Source organism: Neofelis nebulosa, chromosome 5 (assembly GCF_028018385.1).
Source record: "Neofelis nebulosa isolate mNeoNeb1 chromosome 5, mNeoNeb1.pri, whole genome shotgun sequence".
NCBI classification, from domain to species: domain Eukaryota; kingdom Metazoa; phylum Chordata; class Mammalia; order Carnivora; family Felidae; genus Neofelis; species Neofelis nebulosa.
Window position 1 is genome coordinate 18,903,211 of NC_080786.1, and position 19,806 is coordinate 18,923,016.

The 19,806-nt window shown below is 37.0% G+C and overlaps 1 protein-coding gene across 5 annotated transcripts in view; it reads right to left on the reverse strand.

The window, feature by feature from the left end:
* The window catches only part of UBE2E2 (ubiquitin conjugating enzyme E2 E2), a 373,353-nt gene that overhangs the window by 44,369 nt on the left and 309,178 nt on the right, over positions 1-19,806 (reverse strand). For all 5 annotated transcript variants that reach the window (XM_058729760.1, XM_058729757.1, XM_058729759.1 and 2 more), the window contains one exon: positions 3,854-4,001. In XM_058729760.1, coding sequence (XP_058585743.1) covers positions 3,854-4,001 — 148 coding nt within the window. The remainder of the gene's footprint in view (positions 1-3,853; positions 4,002-19,806) is intronic.

Genomic DNA, 19,806 nt, shown 5'->3' on the forward strand with positions numbered 1-19,806 from the left:
GAAAACCGTTGACCTCCTTGTTTTATTTCATAATTGTCAGTGTTCTCAGGATAGTTCATTTTTTATGAGGGAAAACACCCATTATTTTTAGGTCTGAAGACCATAAGATAAGCATATTTGAAACAATAACCAGACTTCATATAAAGAATATGATAAACATCTAAGAGTTTAAAAAAACAACCACAAAATAGCACAAACTTCAAAAGATACAATCAAACAGAACAGAGCTTAAATTTTGTATATGCTTGAGAAGAGAGTATTGACAGATAAGAGCATTCCATGAAAGATGGAAATCTGATTAGTACTCTAAATGACAGCAATTCCTGGATTAAATCATGTTCACCGAGGAGGACTAAACTCCGGGAGCTTGGAAGGCCAGTGTGGGCCTTTGGAGCTTATCAACTTCTACTCCTTTCTGCTGCCATTCTGTTCCTCAGCAGTGTGACACAGACAGACTCTGGCAGCCAGGGAGAGTCTGACAAATAAGAGTGCTCTGGCAGGGTCAATGAACACCACTGTGAAGTGTGAACAGCCCTATCAAGGCCAGCAGTTAGACCTACCTAGACCGTTGCACTGGGAACAGAATGATTATCACCGGTGCACCCGTCAACTGGCTGGTGACTGTTGGGACATTTTGCCACCCGCGAGATAATCCTTCCTAGGAAATAATGCAATAGGGACTACTAATTGAAGGTTAGGCTTTTTCCAGAGTTTAAACCCAAGAGTATCAGTGCTGAGGTGGTGGTGTTTAGAGATTATTCAATACTCTCTTCTCTCAGTTAAACTCAACTGAGTAGGTATTTGTCAGCCATTGAATGTATGCCCATTTGGAGTCCTAAGTACCCTGGGAAATGACATGAACAACAGCCCATGATTGTTTACAGAGGGCTTGCATGTGTACCTCACAGGAATCCCGTGATTTAGGTAGGGCTGATGGTTATCTCTGTTTTGTAAATGAAACGGAGTCTGAGGAAAGTGAAGCGCCCAGAGCAAGTCGCACAAATAATTAACAGTGGAGCTGGTATTAAAATCTGTATCTGTGGACTATAAATACCATGCTGTAAGGATGTACAGCCCCACCCTCGAACTTTTAAAATTTATTTCTGAATAGACCAAAAATTCTTTTTTTTTTTTTTTAAAAATTTTTTTTTTCAACGTTTTTTTTTTGTTTTTTGTTTTTTGTTTTTTTTTTTTTATTTATTTTTGGGACAGAGAGAGACAGAGCATGAACGGGGGAGGGGCAGAGAGAGAGGGAGACACAGAATTGGAAACAGGCTCCAGGCTCCGAGCCATCAGCCCAGAGCCTGACGCGGGGCTCGAACTCACGGACCGCGAGATCGTGACCTGGCTGAAGTCGGACGCTTAACCGACTGCGCCACCCAGGCGCCCCCCAAAAATTCTTTAAGTAAGAGACAAATGTAAATTATGAGAAGAGTATGAAAAAGATTAAAAAAGTAAGTTTATGTGGAGAGAAGAGTGAGAAAAGCACTTTGAAAATTGGTGCAAAACCTTATGCAAAACCTACTTCAGAGCTGACAGCATTTCTGGTGTTAAACTAGCTCTACAGATTTAGTATAGGAAAATCGTATTTATTTGTATTCTATCAAACTTATATTTGTGGTAATTTGAAGATAGGTTAGGTTGAAGTTTAACTTAAATCTGGGGGAAAAAAAAATCTACACATTGGAAGTGTACCAGAAAAGGGTGTGAAGTAAACCCATTAAACAAAAGAAAGGCCATTTTGACTTAAAAACTCTTTTTAAGACTCTAGAAGTGTGAACACATGTATCGATGATGTGCCAATTAGGAAATTTTTGTATTATGTCTTAAAGTACAAACATTTAGTTTGTTGCCACGTATTTTACAAACAATAGTCTATTCTTAGATAAGATGAGCTGTATCTAGTTGATCAAACTTGAGGCTTAATCTTTAGGCTTATTCTTTACTTTTTCTTTATCCCTTACACTTATCCTTACTACCAATATTATTGTTTTCAAAATCTATTTTATTTATGTGATTTTGCATTAGCCAGGGGTGATTTTACTTTTATTGTTTTGTAGCATATATCTGTAACTTTCTGAGACACAGCAAAAGAAAACTCTAGCGAAGAGAAACATTTTTGATATTCTGAGAGCTGAATATCAAAGCTGAGAAAAGGCTTTGGTGGGATGAATGTATTCCTCTAAGCAGCGATTACCTGTACAGAGAAGAGCTTCCCACATACAAGCTGATTCAGGGGGATAGGACCATTTCAACTGGCTGGGAGACGGAACAGGCCTGGCTATGGCTGAGTAAGGAACGCCTCTCAGCACGGAGCTTTCTCTCTAAGTGTGCAGTTACATCTTACCCATGTGGAAGAAGGAAGGACTTCTTACTCGTCTAGTGTTCAGAAGTGCCTCACGCATAGTATGGCCTCAAAAGTTTCTTCTCTCCCCCTAGTTTTACTGAGATATAACTGACACCTAACACTAGCAGTTTAAGGTGTATAGCATGATGGTCTCATGTCAAAAGTTTCTTGTATGGGTGACCTACTTCTCAAGATAAGTGTTTTTTTCTTAAAAAACCACTCCCTCTAAATTTCAGCAAAGCCCAGAAGTCCTCTGTTGGGAGAGGGGAGACAGATATAGTTCCATGTTCCAACATTTCCAGGAGGACCACTGGGCTTAAGCCTCTATCACACAAAAAATGTCTTCTTATGACATTACCTCCAAATGAAGTTACACACAGTCATACAGACAAATGGGATTGAAATAGTAATAAGGAGAAAAAACACACTATTTGTCATTCAGTTTTAAATTAGTGCAGCATTAATGAACTTCGCTATCTGGGGTAAAAGTATGAAATAATTTAAAAAGTATTTTATAATGATCTTGCATAATTATATTTTATGTTTCTTTTGGTGGAAGTATTTTTATATGTCCTTATTTTTAAAAGTTTTAAAAATTGAACAGATTGTAAATTCTTCATGTTTTATAAACCAGACAGGAGCTTAAGAGAGACCCTGATTCCCCTTTGTCATTTCTCTCTTGTCTAAAACTTCAATTGTGAATAAAGTTTATTCCTGAATGTGGAAGATAGAATCCTATAAAATATTAACACTACTAATTAAATACTCAAAGAAGAATTTCTCATTAAAAACATAAATGAAAACTCTGTAGCTACTTTAGATTTTTGAAGTTTCCAAAATAAACCCAGATACGTAAAAATTTGGCAGTTGGGTTTGTCTGTTAGTTAAAAAGAGTTGGTCAAACACATAATCATACATCTGCGACGACACAGAAAGTAAAAACTTTCAGCATTAAGCACACCAGCAAGCCACCAAGGCTTCGTCATAAACTCTCTTTAGTTTTCCTGGGAAGTTGTATTTCCTAGTTGAAGACCATTCAGCTTTTTTGTTCTATTAGCTTGAAAGGACGCATGGTTATTAAAATGCCAACAAGGTCATGTCTGCGTGGTGCTGCTTGGTTGTTATCAGATTTTAATAGCCCACATTTCTCAAATTAACATCTTCTGGTAGGCATCTAATTAAAGATTAAGCTATTCAATTTGAATTTTTATTATTATTTGCCAGCAGAATGTAATGCATTCTGTAAAAGCACTTCCCTATCCAAAATGATTTTTCATTAATTTTTATCACATTGTGCTTTTTCCTTCTCGGCAAATAATAGGTCTCAAAAAGACTAATGAGAAGACCCAATTTAAAAAGAAAGCAGTTAGATATTATGGAAATTTAAAATCAATAGTAATAACAGTAGTTACAGTGGTGGTGGTGGTAGTAAAGTAAACAATTTCCTAAGGTCTGATATTGAAGTCTTTAATAGACTTGAATTCAATATTGGATTAAGTCTCTTACCAGGGTTGCAATCGGTAAGAAGTGAGCAGATGGAGAGGAGAACTTTAGAAATGGTTAGGGCTGGACTCCAGTTGTCCTTTAGGATGTCCAGACAGATGACGCCCTGGCTGTTAATATTACAGTGATAGATTCTTGTCCGGAAAGTAACCTAGAAGAAAATGTATGTTATTATAAATAGACATACTTTTTATTAGACAAAATAATCCAAGGGTCACTGGTAGAACCATATACTTAATTATTCCTTAGGCACCTGAGAAGCATCAAGAAACAAAATCATTATTTTAGAACTTGTTATTCTGGGCACAGAGAACTAAATAACCCCCAACAGGAAAATCATATCCTTTTGCTTTTGATGAAGAGTCCTATCGATTAGCTAGTGTTCTGGGGACCGAATTTGCTCTTGGTACAAGTGTAGGAATGTTCGTAAGAGAAAAACTAGCTGTGGCTTCTAAAAACATTTCAAAGGGGTGCCTGGGTGGCTCAGTCAATTGAGCATAGGACTCTTGATTTCGGCTCAGGTCATGATCCCAGGGTCATGGGATCGAGCCTCACGTCGGGCTCTGTGCTGAGTGTGGAGTCTGCTTCAGATTCTCTCTCTCCCTCTGTCCCTCTCCCCAACTCATGCATGCCTGCTCTCTCTCTCTAAAATAAAAGTAACGTTTCAAAGAAAAAATAAATTTCAAACATAAAAATTTCAAAAGAAACTTGTTGGAGTCCAGTTGTTTTAAGGATTTTGTGTATTTTGAGGTTCAAAATAGCATGGGAACACTATAAAAAGGACATAAATATTCTTTTCTGTCATGGTTTAAAAACACAAATTAGGCATGCATGTAAATAATATACCTAGTTTATAAAAAACTGTATTGGCAGGGGCGCCTGGGTGGCGCAGTCGGTTAAGCGTCCGACTTCAGCCAGGTCACGATCTCGCGGTCCGTGAGTTCGAGCCCCGCGTCAGGCTCTGGGCTGATGGCTCGGAGCCTGGAGCCTGTTTCCGATTCTGTGTCTCCCTCTCTCTCTGCCCCTCCCTCGTTCATGCTCTGTCTCTCTCTGTCCCAAAAATAAAAATAAAAAAGTTGGAAAAAAAAATATTTAAAAAAAAAAAAAAAACTGTATTGGTTACAATTTATGAACCTTCTTCTCCTTAAATTCTATATTTTAATGTAATATTAGTGTAGTCTCTCTCCCCTATAATAGTTACAGCACCACTGCACGTCGTTTAGGTATAATTTTGAAACATGTTTATAACATTTTTCAAGAACTTAATTAAAAAGCTAAGTCTAAATCAGTTTTGTAACTCTGGTAAAACTGTTTTCTAAGAGTCTTATGTAAGCAACAATAAGATCTTAATGTTATTCATTAATATCATGTTTATAAACGTTCTCAAATTTATAAGTTGAAATATAAAAAAAAAACCCTTAGTGTTTTAAAGACCAATCTTTTGGTCCCCTAAATTAAAAATGGCTCTGAACCAAAAACTATGTGGCAGAATTTTGTATGTGTTGCTACCTCCCAGGGTATCCAGCATCTGCTCAAACATCACATTTACTTAATTCATACAATATCAAGACTCAGAAAGGACAGATCCAGTCTTCTGTAATTATTAGACAACCCAGTACCATTTTCAGGCTAGATCAGTATTCCTAATAAGAACTGTCCTAGTAACATGCTGGACCTTATAGATAACCTTGACATCCCTTCCACACAAACACATTCCAAACACCTACCAGTGCTGAAGAAAATGTAAGTAACCTTTAAAAAAATACATAGCTGAATTTTCACAGAAATCCCCAGAGGCCAGAACTGAAAACCAAAAATTACAGGAAGCACATGAGCTGACAGTGTCGTTGCCAGGGGCAGGACTTGGGTAAGAGGGAGGGGGTGAAGGACAGTACCCAGTCTAGATTAAAATGGAGGCTTGGGTTTTGATGCCCTCATGGAAAAAGGTGAAACCTAAGGTCTGCATGTGGCAAGAGCTTGGGATTGAGAGCCCTTACAAAGATTAGAACACGTGAGCAGCTAGTCTTTTAGTGAGTGGATGGACTTGAAAAGATAATGCCTTCTGGGAGACACAGCAAAGACACTTGCTGGAGAAAGCCTGGGCTCTGGTGGGGAGAAAAATGTATCCCCTGAGAATTCTAAATCCTCAGCACATAGACTATGCAAACACCAACCGAAAGAGAGCCTACATGGCTATGTTACTATCAGATCAAATATATGTTTAAGGTAAAATGCAGAAAGATAATCAATGCATTAGGATAAAATGAACAATTCATCAGAAAAACGTAACAATTCTGGATCTGCTGTACCTAACAAGACACCCAAAAATATAAGAAGTGAAACTCAGCAGAACTGTAAGGAGAAAAATGAGACATCTACAATCAGAGGGACATTTCGCTGCAGGAACTGAGGTCACGCAGATGAAAGAAAATGTAGTAAGGATGCTGAAAATATGAAAACCAATTTAACAAAATCAAGGAATTGAAGATAAAATTCCACACTCAACAAAGAATATATATTCTTTTCCAAGCATATAAGAAACATTTATAAATACTGATCACATGCTAAGCCACAAAGGAAGCTTAACATATCTCAAAGAATTATTAAGACCATAAAGATCCCCTATCAAATGTTTGGGAAACTGAAAAGCACATTTTTCAAATAATTCTTGGATCAAAAAAAAAAATAAGTTACATTTATAACTAAATGACAATGAAATGTTGGACTGTCAATACAAACTTTGTGATTTGGCTAAAACAGTTATCAAAGGGAAATCTATAGTTTCAAATACATAAATTAGAAAGGAAGAAAGACATTTAGTAAGTGTTTAAGGAAGGAAAAAGAACAGAGTTAATCCCATAAAAGTAGAAAGAAATAAAGACATGAGCAGAATTGAATGAAATAGAGAATACCTGGTAATAATAAAATTCTGCAGAGGCTTATCCCTTTAAGTGCTAGATGAAAATACGAATATTTTTATGATCCAATGTAAATGATGAGTGGCTTTTATATACAATGTTTTAAAAACCTATCAGATACTGACTGGCTATTCCGAGCCAGTTAATCCTCAAAATAACACAAAGAGGTAAGTAGTATTATTGTAGCCACTTTTAAAATAAAGAAACTGTAATTCTGTGAGGTGAGGGGTGTTAACTAAATTTATTGTGGTAATCATTTTGTAGTACATACATATATCAAATCATTATGCTGTGCACCTAAAATAAATACAGTGCTAAATTTAATTATATCTCAATAAAACTGGAGGAAAAAAATAAATGAAGGCCCAGAAGGGTTAAAGGACTGGCATGCAGTTGCACAGTTGTAAGTGGGGGAGCCAGAATTTAAACACAGCTTTGTTGACCTAAAAGCTCACGCTCTCCTAGTCAGCCTCAATGCCTGTTTTTTTTTTTTTTTAACTTTTAATTTTGAGATTATTATAGATTCACACTAGGTTGTAAGAAACAATACTGACTGGGGCCCTTGGGTGGCTCAGTCAGTTAAGCGTCCAACTTCAGCTTACATCATGATCTCATGGTCGTGAGTTTGAGGCTCTGTGTGGATAGGGCAGAGCCTGGAGCCTGCTTCGGATTCTGTGTCCCTCTCTCTCTCTCTCTCTCTCTGTGCCCCTCCCCTGCTCATGCTCTGACTCTCTCTCTCTCAAAAAGTAAATAAACATTAAAAAAACACACACACACACACACAAAACAATACCAATGGATCACACAATGTTCCTCATCCACTTTTCCCCAATGGAAACATCCTGCATAACTGTAATATCACATCACAGGAAACTCACACTGATACAGTCCGTTGACCTTTTCCAGTCCATTGACCTTTTCCATTTATCATCAGTTTTATATGCACTCATGTACACGTGTTTTTATGCAATTTTAGCACATGTAGATCTGTATGACCACCATCACAGCCAAGACACAGAACAGTTCCTTCACAAACACTCTTTGTGCTACCATTTAAAGGTCACTTTCCAAACCCTTTCCTTCCTTAATTCTTGACAGACACTACTCTGTTCCTCATCTCTGTGATTTTGTCATTCAAGAATGTCATATAAGTGGTATCATATAGGATGTAACTTTTTGAAATTGGCTCTTGTTACTCGCACATTTCCCATGAGATCCATCTAAGTTGTCGCATGTATCAATAGTTTGTTCCTTCATACTGAGGGGTAGTATTCCATGGTATGGATGTACCAGTTTGTTGAGCTATTTATCTACTGAAGGACAAATGGATTGTTTCCAGTTTTCAGCTATCACAAGTAAAGCTGTCATGAACATGTGTGTGTGTATTTGTGTGAATGTAAGTTTTCATTTCTCTGAGATAAGATGCCCGAGTGTGACTGTTGGGTTATATGATAAGCTCATATTTAGTTTTATAAGAAACTGCCATACTTTTTTCCAGGGCAGCTGAACCATCTTACGTTCTTACCAGCAGTGTGATCCAGTTTCACTTAGCATCCTGGCCAGCATTTAGTGTACGATGCTTTATTTCAGTCATTCTGATTAGGTGAAGTGGTACCATTGTGGTTTTAATTTGCATTTCCCTAATTGCTAATGATGTTGAGCACTTTTTCACGTGCTTTTTTTTTTTTTTGCTATCTGGCTACCCTCTTTTTTGAGAGAGGATCTTCAGGTTTTTTGCCTGTTTTCTAATTAGGTTGTTTTTACTGTTGACTGTTTTAAGTGCAGATATTAAAAGTGAAGTATAGTTGGAAGAAAAATAAAGCATGAGTTTGCAAAGAATCTTGCAGATTTTTTGGACAGAGAATGCTTTACATTTCAATATTTTGTAATACTGATTAAAGGATCTACTTTAGTGACGTTTGTTAGCTTTTGTCCCAACAGATATTCATAAAGAAACCACACTGAATCAAACAGGTAGGCTGATCGTTCCTACATGTGCTAATGCTGCAGGCTCCCACAAAGAGCACCTTAAAATATTTTTTGTGTGTGTATAGTTGACGATGTCACATTTCTTTCAGGTGTACAACACAGTGATTCAACACATCTATACATTATGCTCTGCTCACCTCAAGTGTAGCTACCACACAGTGCTGTTACAACTGTCACCGTACAACGCTATTTCAGTATCATTGATGACATTCCCTAAGTTGTGCCTTTTATTCTGGTGACGTATTCACTCCACAGGTGGAAGCCTGGATCTCCCACTCCCCTTCACCCATTTTGCCTGTCCCCCAATCCCTTTCCTCTGTTAACCATCAATCAGTCTATTCTCTGTATTTATAGGTCTGATTCTGCCTTTTGTTTATTCATTTATTTTTTTAGATTGTGCATGTAAGTGAAATCATATGATATTTGTCTTTCTCGGTCTGACTTCCTTCACTAAGCATAATAGCCTCCAGGTCCATCCATGTTGCTGCAAATGCAAGATTGTATCGTTTTTTTATGGTTAATATTCTATTGTGTGTATCTGTGTGTGTGTGTGTGTGTGTGTGTGTGCGCGTGTGTATGTATATATACATCGCATCTCTTTTATCCATTCATCTATTAATGGACACTTGGGTTGCATATATTTTTTCAAATTAGTGCTTTCATTTTCTTTGGGTTAATACCCAGTAGTTGTTATTATTAAATCGTAAGTATTTCTATTTTTAATTTTTGGAGGAACTTCCATACTGTTTTCCACAGTGGCTGATGATTAGTGATGCTGAGCATCTTGCCACCTGTATGCTTCTTTAGGAAAAGTGTCTACTCAGGTCCTCTGCCCATATTTTAATCAGACTGTGTTTTCTGGTTTGTTTTGGTGTTGAGTTATATACATTCTTTATACATTTTGGATATTAACCCTTTATGAGATATATCATTTGCAAATATCTTCTCCCATTCAGTAGGCTGCCTTTTTGTTGGTTGATGGTTTCCTTTGTTGTGCAAAAGCTTTTTATTTTGGTGTAGTCCCAACAGTTTATTTTCCCTTGCCTTAGGAGACGTATCTAGAAAAATGTTGCTGCAGCCAATGTCAATGGAATTACCGCTGTGTTCTCTTCTAGGAGTTTTATGGTTTGGGGTCTCACATTTGGGTCTTTATCTATGAGTTTTACAGTTTCAGGTCTTGCATTTGTGTTTTTATTCTATTTTGAGTTTATTTTTCACAAATACCACTATTTGAATTGGATAAAGAAACTGATGATCCCAGAGTTCTAAGAAGTGTTACATATTTACCTATTGTAAAATAAACAATAACTTCTTCAGGGTTCCCTTATCACACTCCTACTTCTGCTACCACACTTGCCACAGGACCTCCTGGACCTCCTCATCAAACCGGGAATTACCCATGAAAGTCTCTTCTTTCAACTGACGTCCAGTGCAGTGCTTGGCACATAGAAAGAGTCCACTGTTTGCTGAACAAATGTTAACAAATCACTGGCTAGTGCTCAAAGAGACAAGTATCTTTCTGAGGGGTTGTAACATCTTATTGTCCTTTAGATACAAGAAGATTTTAGAACCATAACTTACAGTAGACTGAAAACTGGAAAACTGTGGAGAATAACCTGAGAAAGCAGGATATATTTTTAATATTTTTGTACCCAAATGTTACTTTACTAAATTGTCCTATAGATTAAAATATTAGTTCAGAAAAGATTTCATATAGGTTAAACCAATAATAAAAAATAATATTTAGTAAGTACTCAATACGTGCCAGGTACTCCAACATGAACATTTTTATTATTGTTATTGCCTATTTAAATAATAAAGAAAATTTAAAAATATGTGGCCTGGTCAGATCAGCAAAAGTGTTCCATAATCAAGGCAAAACCTTGCTAATGACAGCTCTTGAAACAGTCAGCATTGTCTTCCAGACCCTATCAACAAAACCAGGGGAAATGAGAGACAAGAACACATGCAAACTGATAAAGAATTGTCTGCAGTCCTTTTAGACATTAGTGATGCAGAAATCAAAAATGATATTTTGAATACTGACTAATATCAAGGGATGTGCACATGTTAGACGATTTTTAGAGGCTAAGAAAGCACTCATCTCCCACCCTCATCCTACAGAAGGCTGCTCGTAACTGACTCAATTTTATAGAAAGCCCATCATGTTATCTTGTTCAGGGGGCTGGACAACAGTACATCCTTCACTTCACCCTTCTGACAAAAAAACAAATGATAAAAAAATGACCATAAAGGAATTTCCAGCTCTACTGCAGGGCTTAATTCTCAATGAGTTCTGTGTATCACATAACCTACACCTGCATTTGCATTTATTGCTGTTTTGGAAGCATAGTTCAATACTGATGTTTATAATGATAGTTATCATTCATCAAGGAGAGGTAAAATTATATTGAGAATACTGTTTTCAAAGGCTGGGAAGACAGTACATTTTAGAACATTTTCCATATATTAAGGAAAATTTTAAAACGATTTGGTTATAGTGATACCGAAAACTTATTTGTCCAGAATGTCTAATTCCAAGATGACTCTGGACAAGAGCGTTTTAATTTTTTTTAAGTTTATTTACTTATTTTGAGAGAGAGAGAGAGAGCGTGGGAGGAGCAGAGAGAGAAGGAAAGAGAGAATCCCAAGCAGTTTCCGCATTGTCAGCACAGAGCCTGATGCAGAGCTTGAACCCATGAACTGTGACATCATGACCGAAACCAAGAGTTGGACACTCAACCCACTGAGCCACCCAGGTGCTTCAAGAAGTGTTTTAATTTATGCGTGATATCTAAATGCACACAAAGGCAGGTAGGTGTATATGTGTGTGGTGGACAGGATACTGGCCTATTCCTCTAAAGATGTCCACATCTCAATCCCTGGAACCTGTGAATATGTTCTTATATGGTAAAAGGGACTTTGCAGGTGTGATTAAGTTAAGGCTCTTGAGATGGGGTGATTATATGGGTGGGCTGGATATAATCACAGGGGCTTTACAAGAGGGAAGCAGGAAGATCAGTAGGGGATGTCAAGGAGTCAGAGTGATGGGGCCGTGATCCAAGGAACATAGTCGGCCTCAAGAAGACAGAAAAGACAATGAAATAAATTTCCCCTTAAAGCCTCAAAAAGGAATGCAACCCTGCTGACACCTTGGTTTTAGTTTGCTGACATCCAGAACTGAAGGACAGGAAATTCACATTGTTTTAAGCCACCAAATTTGCGTTAACCTGTTATAACAGCAACAGGAAACAATACAACATGTAAGTATATTTCTCAGTTGCATTATTACTTTATCTTAAAAGGTAAATGTAGCTGTGCTATTTCTATACTTCACAGGATCACTCCTTAAAAAGTGATTTTCGAAAGAATTAACACAATTTTTTATGTTGACTACAGCATAAAACAATGCTACTAAGTAGTGAATGATCTATGGGAAGTTACTTTGCTACTTTGAGCCCCTATATCCTGACAAAATGAGACTTAAATTAGATTATTTCTAAAGCCCACTCTAGTTCCAAGATCCAAGAGTTATATTATGAAATGAATATGTGGTTTTGGGAGCTAGCTGGACTTGAGCTGGAATTCTGACTTCGGATGAATCAAATTAGCCTGTTTGAGATTCAGTTTCCTCATCTTAAAATGGGAAGAATACTAGCTATACCCACTGTGGCTGTGAAGACTGAAGCACCCGAGAAGTTCTAACACCACACTTGGCACTCAGCACGGATTCAAGCAGCGTCAGTCTCCTTTCCCCTCTTCATGTCTCCCGGTTTTACAGGGCAATTTCAGAATGCATGTGTTCACATAATAATTGCCCTATCGCCGGAGTTTTAGATGTGTTTTCTTTATACCACTCCCTTGCTCTAGAGTATGGACAACATTTCACACAGAGACAAAAAGTATTTTTGTAAAGGGAGAGAAATCATGTAGGGCATGAGTATAGACAAAGAAGAAAACATTTTAATAAATTATTTCTGCCAAATTGATTCAAGACATAATTTAGGAAAATGTTTTAAAGTAAAGAAATACCTCCAGGCTGGAAAGCTGATAATATTAAAAATGATCATTTAAAATAATATTTCAGTAATAACCTCTATTTTTCGCATAGCTTACATTTTTCAAAAAACTTCTCATCAGGAGATACATGGCACGGTGATTTTACTGAGGAAGTATGAGATCAGTGAGAAATACATTCCTCTTAAAAATACTTTTCCATGGAGACCCAGAGAGGAAATATTTGGAGCTCCTGTGCCATAAATCAGTGAATCATGTAACAAAAGTCCAAAAATAGCAGGGTTAACATCATTCAAATGGATCTTGGCTCTAAGCTCACTATGAAACTAGTTTATATGAATAGGTTGTTAATACACATTTTAAAAATGTCAGTGCTACCATACTTTTTGAAATTTCAAGTGCTCTTAAAATGGACTTAAGAGCACTGCACCAACAAGTAACACATCCTAAGACAAAATAAAAACTGGAAAAACTCATTATAAGTGAGGAGAATCACAAATCTTAAAGAAACTCTAAGAAATACACATTAGTAGAACACAACAAAACCCCTTCCCAAATTAAAAAACAACAACCCTGGAAATATGTTTCTCCTATCCTAAGTGACAGTAAAGGAGTTAAAATTAAACGTTACTTAGAAACCATCAAGTGGAAAGATGACGCTCACCCTGCTGTGAATGAGGCTGGGTAGCATGCTACATTTGACTGCAGGCTAGAGCTCTTTTTTTTTTTTTTTTTAGATTTCAAATACTATTTAAATGATGAAGAATGAAAGATATTTACAGTAGAGGTATTTAAATTTTAAGTCTTTCTCAGTTCCTTGTAAGTACAGATGTAGAAAAGCACACAACTAGAAAATGTCCGCTCTTGTGAGAAGTAAATCTCTTAGAAGACGGGAGCATCACACTCCCCAGGGCCCTTTCTGACCGTGCAGCACCTGATTACACCCAAGCCCTGCAAGGGGAAGATACTTGGTATGACTTGATTAGGAACCAATAATTAGATTCCTTCTTATCTAACTTATAAAAATTCAATTTATATAGAATGTTTCAGGAACGTATCTATATTGAATGAGGTTCAATTTAGTTTTTTCAAATTTGTGTGCTCTTTTTTATTAGTGACTTGTTCTCTCATTATATTTTCTATTCTTTTTCTCTTTAGATGACTATCTCATCTCTTTTTTGACTTGTTCTACTGCCTCCAGTTTTAGAAATGGTACTTCAGCTGATTCTCCTTTAGGGTAGCATTGTATCATAGAGTGGATTCTAATCTGAGTATGAGCTCATCCTCAGTGCACATTATTTTCCTGTAGAAGTTCTGTGGGCCTTGGACTGTAGAATGTTCTGCATTTGCTTCTTCATGGGCCTCAAGGACAACACTAGTTTGAGAACAGATTGTATCATATATGCCAAAATATAAGGCCCTACAGACTCATCCCTTAGGAAGAGCTGATTTATACTTAAATCTTTATAAAAATCTCTTATAGATGATGTCTCGATTACTTTATTTTGAACAAAATACTATTAGTTAAAGACACAGTAGTTTGAAACCAGATCAACCAATGCTTGTTTGGCACGCATATACAGGTTTTCTTCCCCAGTCAGTTAAAAAAGAAAGAAAACAAAATAAACAAATTTAACAAAGCTTTGAGGAATGGCACATTCCTAGGAGTACAATTTTACCATCTGAAGGCTTGTATTTTAACAGTCTCTCAAAGGCTATTTATTTAATTTTTAAATTTATTTTTGAGAGAGGGAGACAGAGCGAGTCAGGGAAGGGCAGAGAGAGAGGGGGAGAGAGAGAATCCCAAGCAGGTTCCACACTGTCAACACAGAGCCCGATGTGGGGCTGGAACTCACAAACTGTGAGGATCATGACCTGAGCTGAAACCAAAAGTCAGACGCTTAACCAACTGAGCCACACAGGTGCCCCTTAAAGGCTATTTAAAAAAGCAACATGGTACTTTAAAACAATTACGTTTTTTTCTCTTAAAGCTGGCTGAATGACTTTTCTACAAATGGGTTTTCAGGGCTTGGACAATTTCTCCAGTAACATAATCACATATGGATTAAAATACTGCTGAATCCCCAACAATTGAGGAAGAAATGATCTGGTATCTAAACTTAACCATGTACACAAAATATCACTTAAGCAATTCCTATTATCTTCATTCATTGAGTATACACACAATAGGGGATCAAACAATGCCTGAGGGTCCATCAAAACCAAAACCCAAAGCTCTCTGAGTTTAATATTTCCACCAGACGCATCACCCTCCAACCCCCACCCCCCAATCAGATACTAGAACAGCTGCTCTTGAACAGTGAACTTAAAACTATTATGTGGGGCTATGTTGATCCAACAACACTTACTTATTAATTAGTATTGCATAGAGAAAACATAATTTAACAGATGTCCAATGAACCCACATTTCTAAGACAAGATGATTCATTTCTGCTTTGTAACTGCAAAAGTATCTCATACATAACGACAATTAATTACGAAGCACAACAGCTGAGATACTTAATGGATTAATGGATAATAAATGGCCAACCATATGACACTTTCTATTAAATTAGAGGCAGCGACATAAACATAAACATAAGGAGAATGCCCTCCTTTTTATTTTGTTTACATTTTTTATAGGTCTCACACTACCCAAAGCGATTATATAAAATGTAGCATATTTACAGGTTTCCTAAATGTAAAATGGAAATAATATACAGGCTTCCTTTATCCTTTGGGAAAGAAGTAATACATTTTATGTTTGTAGACATACGAAGTGGCAGTTATTTATTTAAGAGATTAATAATTCAATATACATACCACACAATACAAAGTATTCATCATAACTAGCTGGAAATGACAATTTGATTTTTCATACAGGCAACAGTGTTGAAGTAAACTATATTTTAACACACAGTAAAATGAAACAATGACTAATTCTGTTAATGATACAGTAAATTAACAGCAATTATAGAGTTGGCTTAATGCCCACTCTCTCAGTGAGTGCTATACTACACACAAAAGAGACATTCTTTGAATGTGGGAGTGTTCACAAATACCACAAAAGTTTCTAAACTTTGCATGTATACCAGAGAGGGAAAGGTACTGGTTTCTCTATGTTTATACCATGAAATAAGAAAATACAGCATGTATAACACAGAAGTGTAACCAAAAAAATAATAAAAATTAAGAACGGTGGACGATTATGCAATGTTTACGTGCTGAGCACTGCTCTCAGTGATCTGCTTACTACATAACTTAATCTTCACAATCACCCCGTGAGGTAGATATGGTTATTATTCTCATTTATGGATAAAGAAACCGACACACAAGTTCAGAGGAATTCAAATGTGCATAGTTGAAGCAATTTCAATAGCAAATAGAGAAGTTATACAGGGATGCCTGGGTGGTTCAGTCAGTTAAGCCTTCGACTCTCTGTTTCAGCTCATATCATGATCTCACAGTTTGTGAGATCAAGCCCTGTGTGGGGCTCTTCGTTGACAGTGCAAAGCTACTTGGGATTCTCTCTACGTCTCTTTGTCCCTCCCCCAGCTCGTGCACACACACACACACACACACACACACACACTCTCTCCCTCTCAAAATAAATACATAAAAAACGTTATGAGGAAGGAAACAAAAACAAACCAACACACACAGGGAAACAACCCACAGCCCCACAGAGTTTTTTGAAAACTACAGGAAAGCAAACGGGAAGAGAATAAAGAAATTTATATGATTTCTAGGTCTCAACAGTTGGAGGTAACAGAAAAGGTAACGATATAGGGATTTAGTAGCTTTTTCAAATCAAGTCTGGTAAAATGAGAATTCATATCAAGTTTAGCAAAGAGAAAAAATGTTTAATGATATTCACTATTATTATCGTTCTTATGCCAAATGACCTGTCATTGCTAAGATTACTGAAGGCAAGAAAAATCAAGTCAGTTTAAAAAAAAAAATAAACAAGTAATATTTTAATATGACTTGAAAATCGTCACTTAAGATTTATCTAATCTCTGAATAATTAAAAAAATCTCAGCATGTAGAATATCCTAGTGAAGAATCTTTTTAAACAAATATTTATTTTGAGAGAGAGAGAGAGAAAGAGAGAGCGTGCAAGCAGGGGAGGGGCAGAGAGAGAAGGATCTGAAGCAGGCTCTGTGCTGACAGCAGCAAGTCCTATGAAGGGCTGAAACTCACAAACTGTGAGATCATGACCTGAGCCAAAGTCGGACCCTCAACCTACTGAGCCACCCAGGTGCTGCTATCCTAGTAAGAATCTTTAAACATCTGTGGAGAAGAGATATGAAGAACTAATCTGATACTCATGATACTGTATACTATTGACAGATAGCTAACCAGGTAGTTTACTTAAAAAGTAAAATAAGGCTGAGGTCAGACCGAGAGAATGAAGGAGTGGGTGTTGAATGCTAAAGAAGCTGGTCTGTTATTCTGTAGTTTTTTATGATGAGAGTGCAGTGATGAAAGGGGTATTTAGGAATTTATAACAGGGTTGTTATATAGCATTCCTTCTTAAACTAAACCCTCAAGCATGGAATGAATCCTTTATGGTTGATGACACTACTTATTCCTAAGTTCACAAAATGGCTTTTCTATGATCCATACAGTGGAAGTTTCTTTTGTACATGTAAGAGCTGGCCAAACCAAGAGATAAATGAATAGAGGTGAAACAAACAAAAATAGAAAGAGGGGGGAAATGGAGAAAAGATGGGCAATTCAAACCACAATATGAAGCAGGTGTGTAGGAAAGGAGGGACCAAATGCTGCAGGCAAAGAACAACCAGAAATGGCTAACTGTGGCCCTCACCCCCCGGAAAAGGTAAATGGTAAATATATAATAGAATAGTCCAAGGTAACCACTCTTACCTCGAGTGATTCTTTGGATTGAGGTATCCTTATACGGAAGGATATTTATTTCCCTCCTCATCACAAAAAAGAGGTACATAGACTTTTACCTCATGCCAAGAACTACTGCTAATGTATCTCTTTTTGTCGTCCAGTAAAGTATTCAAGAATTACTAGTTAGTTTTGCTGAAGGAGTATTTGCTATTAAAAGGGATTTTAAAAATTTTATTTTTATCTCATGATAACAACATGGGTTTGTTTTCCTTTTAAAATTTTCTTTTTCTATTATCCCAGGGAATTTCTTTCCTTCTTTTCCTCTCCTATTCTTCACTTGTCTACAATCTAATCTCTGCTACCATTCTGTGATTTTGAACATTATTTCTTTAGTCTCTATTTCCACCTTCTAGGTTATCTTGCTTCATTCACATCTCAGAGCTTCTGAAGCCTATTGTTCTGGGCTTACCTTTTTCCTTCCAGTATTCTCTGTAGGACTACTACCCTAAAAATACTCAGAGGCTAGTTTTCCCTAAGGCTTTATGAAAATGCATCTGATAGAAACAAGGAGAAAGAAGTGTCAAATAGGTATGATTCAAAATTGTGTGGAAAAAACACACTCCCATTCCCAATGATCTATTCCTGCTGCATGAATCTCTTAACCCTAAAAAAAAACAAAACAAAACATCTGAAGTAGTATCGTAAAAACTCTGAGCTGCTTTTTGCTTTTCCCTATAATCTGTAACATTCAATTTTGTGAGGTAGAAAATTGATTGCTGTGGTATAACAACAAATACTACCTTTTAAAAGCAAACAATGGCACCATACATGACTCTGTTTAAATAGTGCCAACTTCATTTTACAAAACTGATAGCTGTACATATAGCTAAATAAAGATTTTAGAAATGAATTTTTGTTGACAAGCTGGCAATGAATATTTATTTATAAAGGGAACAAATTTATACAGAGTTCTTAAGAACAAGGATTTTATCTGATACTGATTTTTATCCGCTATAGGGGAGAGTAGGATGTCAAAGTATTTGTTCAGTAAACAGATGAACTGGAAAAATATAGAATATTTACATTTGAAAAGAGGCCATACATACCATAATTAAAAATGACAACCGGGGTGCCTGGGTGGCTCAGTCGGTTAAGTGTCCGACTTTGGCTCAGGTCGTGACCTCACAGTTCATGAGCTGGAGCCCCCACATTGGGCTCTGTGCTGACAGTTTGGAGCCTGGAGCCTGCTTCAGATTCTGTGTCTCCCACTCTCTCTCTGTCCCTCCTGTGCTCACACTCTGTCTCTCTCTCTCTCTTAAAAATAAATAAACATTAAAAAAATTTTAAAAAGGGGCGCCTGGGTGGCTCAGTCGGTTAATCGAAGCGTCCGACTTCGGCTCAGGTCATGATCTTGCGGTCTGTGGGTTCGAGCCCTGCCTCGGGCTCTGTGCTGACAGCTCAGAGCCTGGAGTGTTTCAGATTCTGTGTCTCCCTCTTTCTCTGACCCTCCCCTGTTCATGCTCTCTGTCTCAAAAATAAATAAACGTTAAAAAAAAATTAAAAAAGAAAAAAATGACAACCAACTGAAAACTTCTGATGTTCTAACAGGTTTACAGTGACATTTTCGGGGGGGGGCGGTAGGGGAGAATAACTGAACTATGTATAAAGTTTATAAAGGGATATGTGTTTTTTTGTTATTCAAATTTTGCTGTGGGGCAACTTCCAAAGTCTTGTAATTAATATTTTTGTCAGTAGAGATTATGAATCTCAAATATTGATTGCAGAGTTGGGATTAAGAATATTTCATAGATCCTTCAAAGTAGAAAACAGAGGGGTGTCTGGGTGGCTCAGTTGGTTGAGCGTCTAACTTTGACTCAGGTCATGATCTCATGGTTCATGATTTGAGCCCCACGTCGGGCCTTGTGCTGACAGCTCGGAGCCTGGAGCCTGCTTCAGATTCTGTGTCCCCCTCTCTCTCTGCCCCTCCCCTGCTCACGCTCTGCCTCTCTCTCAAAAGTAAATAAACATTAAAAAAATAAATAAAAATAAATTAAAAAAAATCCCAACAAAGTAGAAAACAGAACTGATAGACATTCCAGAAGTAGGACATATGGTACTACATTGTACACTTCAAATAAACAGAATGAAGAATTTAAAAATCAGAGATAT